Raw genomic sequence first — 8,910 nt, 5'->3', positions numbered from 1 at the left:
CACACACACACACACACACACACACACACACACACACAGAGCACTGTCACCACACACTTGTCTTCCCAAACATCTTGCTGACACAGATCGCTCCCTGAAGGCAGCACCTCCACAGGACCCACAGTAAGCAGGAGTTAGGAATGTGGGCTGTCCACCTCTGCCATGTGGGGTGCGGTGTAAGTAAGCAGGAAGTGTGCTGTCAGCTTCCACAGGTGGTGAATCTAGTCACCATTTGATGACATCCATAGCTAAGGGCACGAAAATGAAGACCCTGGTGTCTCAGCTCAGAGGCAAACTAAGACCCAGACCGTCTTCAAGTAAGCCAATGGTTACAATCGTTGCAGTCAAGGTCAGGAAGAGTATGTCCCCCTGCTCGGGGCTCCCTTCCAAATGAGTTTCCTGGGTTTTGTGCTTTTGTGAATGAAACGACTCGGGAGGGCCGTGGTCAGGTTTTCCTTGGCTCTCCTGGCCAGCGGTGATTAGGGGGTAGGAAGTGTGCTGCTCTCTGAAGGGAATTTCCCATTGTTCCGTGAGACCTGGGTGGGAAGAGGGTGTAAGAGCAGAACAAAAAAGTCACTTTGCGAACCAAGAATTGCTTTGTTGGGTTTAAAGGAGCATGTGCAAGTATTGAGCAGTCCGCCAGTGGAGCTGAGATTATCCACAAAGACACAGAACAGGAAAAATGCGGCTCTCGCTGATACCAAGCACAATACCCCAGCGACCTTTGGCACTGGCTCTACTTCCCTGCATTTTACTTTTAATTTATATTCCTTTGGAGCTGGGCGAAATAAGTCCAGCTAAAATAAAGAGTGGCTGGCCATGCCAAGTGTGCCGTCTTAGGCTATTTTCTCTGGCCCTTAAGCTGGGCTATTTATAGAGCAGCAAAAGTCAACCAGCTACAGCCCCCTGCGGCTTAAACTCTTCATCTTTTCGTATTGAATGTTGACATAAACCATACCTGGTACCGTCAGGGTAAACCTAGGTGAGCAGTTTGTGTAGCCCACAGTCCAACTGCCCTCAGCTGTGGAAGCTCTTGTGTTTTGTAACTATTCAGCTTGAAGGGCTGAAGCTTTCATTCTAGAAGCATCTTCGGTCCCACCTCACTTTTATTGTTTATTTTTGAGACAGGATCTTACCCCTTCGCTCAGGCTGCTCTCACAGTTCCTCCTGTCTCAGCTCCTGCGTGCCGAGATTACAGTTGCTGGCCGCCAGGCAAGGCCACCATTCTACTTTAAAATATTTTTTTTCCGTTTATTTATTTATTAAAGATTTCTGTCTCTTCCCCGCCACCTCCTCCCATTTCCCTCCCCCTCTCCCAATCAAGCCCCCCTCCCTCGTCAGCCCATAGAGCTATCAGGGTTCCCTGCCCAGTGGGAAGTCCAAGGACCACCCACCTCCATCCAGGTCTAGTAAGGTGAGCATCCAAACTGCCTAGGCTCCCACAAAGCCAGTATGTGCAGTAGGATCAAAAACCCACTGCCATTGTTCTTGAGTTCTCAGTAGTCCTCATTGTCCGCTATGTTCAGCGACATATGTCCGGTTTTATCCCAGGTTTTTTCAGACCCAGGCCAGCTGGCCTTGGTGAGTTCCCGATAGAACATCCCCATTGTCTCAGTGTGTGGGTGTACCCCTCACGGTCCTGAGTTCCTTCCTAATGCTCTCTCTCTCCTTCTGCTCCTGATTTGGACCTTGAGATTTCTGTCCGGTGCTCCAAACTGGGTCTCTGTCTCTTTCATATTTCATATTTTTTAAGCACTGTCTTATTCTGGTAGTTTCCAGGCATACTGCAAAGCATTCTTTCTGCCTCTATTTAAAATGGGAATGTCATCCTGTGAGATTTGAATTTGAATTCATAGGCACATTGTCTCAAATTCCAAATCACACTGGTTCTAGGTGTGATTTGAGGGGGAGCTGAGCTCTCCTATGGCCATTCTGACCTTAGTAACCAACCCTACCCCTGTGGAAATGCCTCTCCCCAGCCTCTTTCTTCTGATCCTGCCCTACTCCAAAGTTTGGCCAAACCTCTCAAAGCTCAGACATAATCTCCTGGGAGTTAGAAATCTGGTCCTCACAGAATCCTCATTTTCTGGACCCAGAGAAATGAGCTCTCCACTGTTGGACTCTCTAAAGTGGTAAATTTTGCTTTGTCATCAGTACCTCCAAGTACTCCATGTTTTATTTAAAAAAAAAAAAGTCATAAAATGGGATAAAGGAGCGATCTAAGACACATATCTGGTCCTTACATACTCCTAGATCCAGCAACGCCTGATGGTGACCGGCCTTCCTCAAGGGCGGCTTTCTTTTCTGACCATGAAAGTGAAAATCCCCTTTCTTTGCCCATCCATTCTTCATTTGAAATATTCCCTCAAATGAGAATCGTGAGATTTGTTAACTGTTTTCTCTGTGGACTAGCCCGTAGTTTCTGAGCTGTGTGATCCCAGTTCCTCCCGCGTGTGAGACTCAAGCAGCGTCTTGATAGAATCTGCTTGGAGCTAGTTACTAGAAAGATCTCTGCCAGGGTCAGGCCTTGTCACTCTGATGTGGCTGTGAATGGTGGCTCTGGAGACCCAGGAGAGAAGCAGCCTGGATCTGCAGCTCAAAACAGGATGTGGTAGAATGAAAGCTGTAGGCGTAAGACAAAGTGAGAAGGCTGTGAGCGTCTATTCAATTATGCCATTGTCCCGTTTCGGAAACACTGCCATGTGTTTGACATTGCTGGACATTTTCAAAGGAAGCCCCAAAGTATCCGTGATCTTACTTTAGCACCAACACCTAGGGCTATTCATTTCATAGTCTGAGATGCTGTTTGGGTACCTTATAAAACACTTTACCCCATCCGAAGTTTTTTTTTTCCTCTTTCAAAATACTTTTGGTGGCAGGAGCTGTTTCATTGCTTCACTTGGTATTAAAGTATGATCTAATTCATGTCAACACGAAAATAAATAGAATGCCAGTGTCTGTTTCGTACGTCCGTTTTGAGTTAGGATGAACTCTGAGCCCGGAAGAAAGCTGTTTGGCCATTTAATGCCCTAAATCTCCTTGTAAGAAAGCATACAGATGGACATAACGTCTACCCATGGTGCCTTTGGTTTACAGATCGCAACGAGTGTCAAGAAATCCCCAACATATGCAGCCACGGGCAGTGCATCGACACAGTGGGAAGCTTCTATTGCCTTTGTCACACTGGCTTCAAGACAAATGCAGATCAAACCATGTGCTTGGGTAAGTGTGCATCCACCGTCCGTGCTTTCCTTCGGATCTTACTGAAGAACTCATTGCGTCTGCGTGTATGCAAGAGTTAATAATACTAAATTGTGTGCTAATTGGTTCACTGTTTACAAAATAAAAGTAGGGTGGATACACAGTCGCACACCACTTAGTCTTGGGCAGTCTGAACACAGTCACCTTCTTCCTTGCTGTCCGTTAAAATGCCAGCGTGTAGAAACCCTTTCCTTGCCATTTGGGATCTAGCTTATGGCCTCATGCATCCTAGGAGAGCCCTTCCACCACTGAGTCACATTCCTAGCCACGGGGGAAAAAGTACTTAACTAACAGATAAGTTAAGAATGTATTTAAAAGACAACTTAATTTGTACTAATGGGAATAGTGTGTGACTTTGGGTGGTATTTATGGGAGCTCACTCAGCAGACCAGACTCTAGCTTTGAATGAAGGGACATGTTTTTGTGAGAGAGGACTCTACCTCATACCAAATCTTCAAAGGCAAATTGAAAATTGTTACGGGGGGGGGGGGAGAGTGAAAAGCAAAGGATCGTTTTCCTATGGGAAAAAGAGGAAGAGGCAAGGGTTTCAAGTCCTCCCTTTTGGTACTGTCAGTGGGCTCTACAAACATGTAGCCAGCATAGCCTCACTTTCCTACCCTCTTCTTCTAATTCGAGGCCTTTGAGGGTCTTTAAGCCCATGAATCAAACTTATACCGGAAGAATAGCCTACAGAGCCCTGGTTAAACCACTTGCCTTTGGCTATAACTAGGTCCATCCATGAATGATGTTTCATCTTCTCCATAATCGGCCTCTGTTTCTGTCTCCTCTCTCTCTCTTCTCTACCCTTCCTCCTCTCCCTCCTCCTCCTTCTCTTCTCCCTCCTCTTCCTCTTCTTCCTTCTCCTCCTTCTCCTCTTTCTCCTCCTCCTCCTTCTTCTTCTTCTCTCTCTCTCCACTCGAACTTTCTGAAACCTGCCAACAAAGAATGTATCTTAACAAAGAACTTAACAAGCTTGGCTGTGGATGAACACAACAGGTTTGCTGTGCCTTCCCAATTCCCAGGTGGCTGGCGCAGTGACTCACTTATTTGGATGTGATGCTTAGTCCATATTCAAGGCTCTGGGGAGCTAGCAATAACTTCTCCATCAGAATTACAAATAATTCCTTTCTTCTACTTCCCCGTCAGTATAGTATGTAGGAAAGATGCTAGCTGCCATGGTGAATGCAGAAATATTCTAGTTGTCAGGGTAAGCTTCATAATGCACCAGAGGAAAAAATCATAGACCAATAAAAAAGACAGACGATGCCGGAGCTTCTAACTGAGTCGGACTGAGTACCATTCTGAGGGTTGCTAAGTTTCTAACTGAGTCGGATTGAGTACCATCTCCTCCCTTAGCTGAGTTCAGAGGGATTGCTAAGTTATCACCGATGGGAAAAGGAGACGTGTCCAAAGTGGCAGGGTAGCCGGAGAGTGGAGTTCTGTTGCTAACTGCAGGGCGAAGCCTGATGAGTCACTTTGGGGTAACTTGGAGAACAAACCCTGAAAGCCGAAGTATGCCAGAGGTGTCCACGAGTGAAGGTCCAGATGCACGCAGAAGTTTTTCCATTTTCAAGTGGAAATATTTGAGCAAAGTGGCAAGGGTGGAGAATTTGAGAAGCAAATAGAATAAAATTCCTGTCCAGTTCTCATGTCCTCATCTTGCCTTCTCCCATGTGCCATGAGGAAACACTGGACTTCCAAGGTGTAGGCCCTCACCTCAGCTTCTCCAGGGCACTGATGCCATCAGCCAGAACATTCCAGCCTCTGGGGGGAGCTGCTGTGCAGCCCCAACTGCTCTTCAGCTTCTGGGACAACACAGTTTCTCTCTCTGTTAGTCATAGCGCCCTCTCTCTCTGGCCTTTCTTCTTCCTAGACATAAACGAGTGCGAGAGAGACGCCTGTGGGAATGGGACTTGCAGAAATACAATCGGCTCCTTCAACTGCCGCTGCAATCATGGCTTCATCCTTTCTCACAACAACGACTGTATAGGTGAGTATGCTGGCGAGTGTCACCAAGTTATACAGCTGCCTTGTCCCGGCCAGGGTGCAGGCTGCTCTTTAATGTACCCACACTTCTACCTGACAGTTGGTCACATGACTGTCAAATACAATGTGCTAATCAAAAGTCATATTTACTAACTATTGCCTTGATTAAACTGTGTATCAGCAACTATAATTTTATAGCTGCTTTGATATAAGTTAAATAAATTTCAAGATAAATGCTTTAGGCTACACTATTCAGAAGCAGGTCTGCAGCCTCTTCTGCAGTGTATAAAATTCCCTTTCTGAGACACAATAGGCATTTTCTCTTAGATGCAGAATCTAGACTTTAACTTTATGTATGTACTATATAAAACATGTATACAGATGACATGAAGCAGAAGGGGGAATGTTTGGGATCAGGAAGGGGTCAGTGGGAGGACAGGAAGGACAGGGCAGGACTCTAGGAACGAGAGTGTGAGCAAGGTGCACGGGGAATATGGATGAAACCATCTCAAGGAAACCCACGGTTTTAAACTGAATATTTTTAAGGAGGGAGGCTAAGAAGCAGTAATGAATCAAATACTGTATAGAGTTAGAAGCTGATTTTCAATACTTCGAAATGCAGTACTAAAGTATGACTTCTTCTGAATTATGTATCTAGTAAATCAGTTTTACCTTTTAAAAATAAAATCTACAATAAAGAGACCAGAAACAGGGGAAGAGGGTGCTGAGGAAGCATGGGGAAGGTGGAGGTACACATTAGAAATGAAAGCATAAAGGAGGTTTGGGGTTGAAAGGAGCCTAGGGGTAGTCGGGGTGGAGCAGAAAATCTACGGAAACAAATTTGGTTTGAAAATTCCATGATGAAACCTAATTCTGTGGATACTAATTAAATTTTTTAAATAAAAAATGCAAAAAGGCAAAAAATATACAAAGTCTAAGCAAAACTGCTACAAAGTTATCATGCAAATTACCAGCTTTAATATGATAATGCAATCTTTTCATTATAGTTGGATGGGTTCCTACGGCTCCATCTGCGGCTAAACCCAGACCTTCATTTCAAGTTCTTATGTTTGGCCAAGTCCACAAAGGCCACCAGAGTTCAGAACGATGCCTGGGATGCAGACGTTTCCTCTGGAACTTAACAAAGATTTTTCTTTCAGATGTTGATGAATGTGCAACTGGAAATGGGAACCTTTGCAGAAACGGCCAGTGCGTCAACACGGTGGGGTCCTTCCAGTGCAGGTGCAATGAGGGTTACGAGGTGGCTCCGGACGGCAGGACCTGTGTGGGTGAGTGCGGGGCTGTAATGTGTGCTAATAAACTAATTGGCTTGTGTGTGTGTGTGTGTGTGTGTGTGTCTGTGTGTGGCGCGTGCGTGTAAAACAGAAAAATAAATATAGAATGATGAATTTGGGGGTGGTGTTTCGTGAGGAGGAGTTGGGGGGGACCGGGAAGGTGAAAGGTATACAAATACATTGTAGTTATGAACTCCTCAAATTTAAAAAGAAGAAAGGAGAACAGTTCCTGAGAAAATGTCCCCAGAGGCCCAGCACAGAACCAGGCAGTCCCTGTTCTAATCCCACTATGGGATGCTAGTGGGGGGAAAAAAAATCACTGTAGGATTACACTAATCTTGCCTGTAAAGACTTTATTTTTAATTTTTTTTAAAAAAAAATACATACATATCATTTTCCTTGTTATTTTAAAATTGGGTTATAGTCATAGGAAACACCTTAGCTGTTAAATGTTAGACATAATAACTATGATTCATTATAGTTTGTTCAAAATACCTCTTCAGAGGTAAGGTCACAGAATCTTTCAAGAATTATTAAATCCCCTTTAACACGCTGCTCTGTTCTTGAAATACTTAATTTGTGGCAGGTAGAATAAAATGTGGCCGTATTGCACACTTTGGGAAGCTTTTTAAGTAATCGCTTTCTCTCCGGGAGACTTTTGTGTCTTTTAAAGAGCCCTATGTGCGTCTCTGGTTTAATTCCGCTTCCTTTGACTGAGTCTGCTCTGATTAATGGAAATCATGCCAGCAGGAGCCTCTCTCCGGCTTTCTTTTCTCTGCAGACATCAACGAATGTGTTCTGGATCCTGGGAAATGTGCACCTGGAACCTGTCAGAACTTGGATGGCTCCTACAGATGTATTTGCCCACCTGGGTACAGCCTACAACAAGACAAATGTGAAGGTAAGGGCTGCTGACGGGCGGTGAGAAAGACTGAGGTGTTGCCCTAGAATCACCGAAATCACACATTTTTGTGATGCCATTTGCAGTTTGCAATATCTTTATTTATATTTGTTTTTTTAAATCTAAGTCAGAGGCTGTGACATATGACCTCATCTTCTGTCAAGACAGGAGCAGCCAGTTCTGGTCCTGATCATTGGGGGTGTTAGTTTTCTCCGTGCGTAGGCTGCTTTGGAGGCCCCAGCTCTTTCCCATTGATGGCCTTCCTGAACTAGATGATTTTAAGTGGCTGTCATTGGCAGCTGACCGCAGCTCCCACATCCCCATAAGCTCTTTAAGTGCCCGCCTGCAAGGCTGGGTGAAAGTGGTTGTGTAGCCTGTCTGTGAGGTCTCCAGCTGTAGGTGGGTAGAGATGTATTAGATTGGAGAATAAGTTCTCAGCGAGTTTTATACTTCATTCCATCCCTTTAGTCTCAGCACAGATTCCTGTTCACTAAGTGAAGGGTTCTCACTCACTACAAGAGCTTCATGAATAAGTCGGTTGGATGGGTTCTCAAGAAATCACATAGTTCACACCCCCAACAGTTCTCCTGTCATCTTTGTGGGTGTTAGTTTTCTCCACTTTTAGTACTGCCAATGAGAAATGTTGTTATAAATCCAATTTATACCACATTCCAGTGGTGATATTTTAAGTAGAAACATCAGAGTGAAGTCTAACAGAGTCATTGATTTTTTTTTTCTTATGTTATTTTTCTGAAAAATATTTATTTCCTATGTATGGGTGTTTTGCCTGCCTGCGTGTCTGTGCACCACGCGCATGCCTGGTGCCAACAGAAGGCAAAAGAGGGCAGCGGACCTCCTGGAACTGGAGGTGGCCGTGGAAGCACCGTGTGGGTGCCAGAAGTCACGCCAGGGTTCCGCCTGGAAGAGCAGCAGTGCCCTCTCCTGCTGACTCATCTCTCTGGCCACTTTTGTTTTCAAGAAAAAATAAATCTTATCTGTATCTGTGTGTGTGCATGCACGATGGTGTGCAGATGCTTACATATGTGTGTGATACAGGTATTGGAATGCAAAACCTGAGAGTTAGTGCTCTCCCTCCATCACCTGGGGCTTACGGCCCACCCTCGAGTCATGGTGGCAAGGGCATTGGCCCTCTGAGCCATCTCTTGGGCACTTCTTTTGCCTTTCTTCATGACAGATATAATTAGCTTTGTGATTACTGTGTAAGTTCCCCAAAATAGTTAGACTAGAGGTACAGAGAAATAGAAAGAACTCCCCAGATGATCAATAAATATGCCCATTCTACAATATCTGCACTTATTGTTAGGAACCTGGTACCTCCAGGCTAATGTTTAATATAAGAAAAAGAAACAGGAGCCGGGCGATGGTGGCGCACGCCTTTAATCCCAGCACTCGGGAGGCAGAGGCAGGTGGATCTCTGTGAGTTCGAGACCAGCCTGGTCTACAGAG

General features: G+C 45.1%; 1 protein-coding gene across 4 annotated transcripts in view; it reads left to right on the top strand.

Annotated features, from left to right (window-relative positions):
- The window catches only part of Fbn1 (fibrillin 1), a 206,219-nt gene that overhangs the window by 167,214 nt on the left and 30,095 nt on the right, over positions 1-8,910 (top strand). For all 4 annotated transcript variants that reach the window (XM_005364396.3, XM_026787734.1, XM_026787736.1 and 1 more), the window contains 4 exons: positions 3,097-3,222; positions 5,135-5,251; positions 6,408-6,536; positions 7,324-7,443. In XM_005364396.3, coding sequence (XP_005364453.1) covers positions 3,097-3,222; positions 5,135-5,251; positions 6,408-6,536; positions 7,324-7,443 — 492 coding nt within the window. The remainder of the gene's footprint in view (positions 1-3,096; positions 3,223-5,134; positions 5,252-6,407; positions 6,537-7,323; positions 7,444-8,910) is intronic.

Source organism: Microtus ochrogaster (assembly GCF_000317375.1).
Source record: "Microtus ochrogaster isolate Prairie Vole_2 chromosome 14 unlocalized genomic scaffold, MicOch1.0 chr14_random_1, whole genome shotgun sequence".
NCBI lineage: Eukaryota > Metazoa > Chordata > Mammalia > Rodentia > Cricetidae > Microtus > Microtus ochrogaster.
Note: the sequence above shows the minus strand (reverse complement) of the source record. Positions and strands in the feature narration are given on the sequence as shown.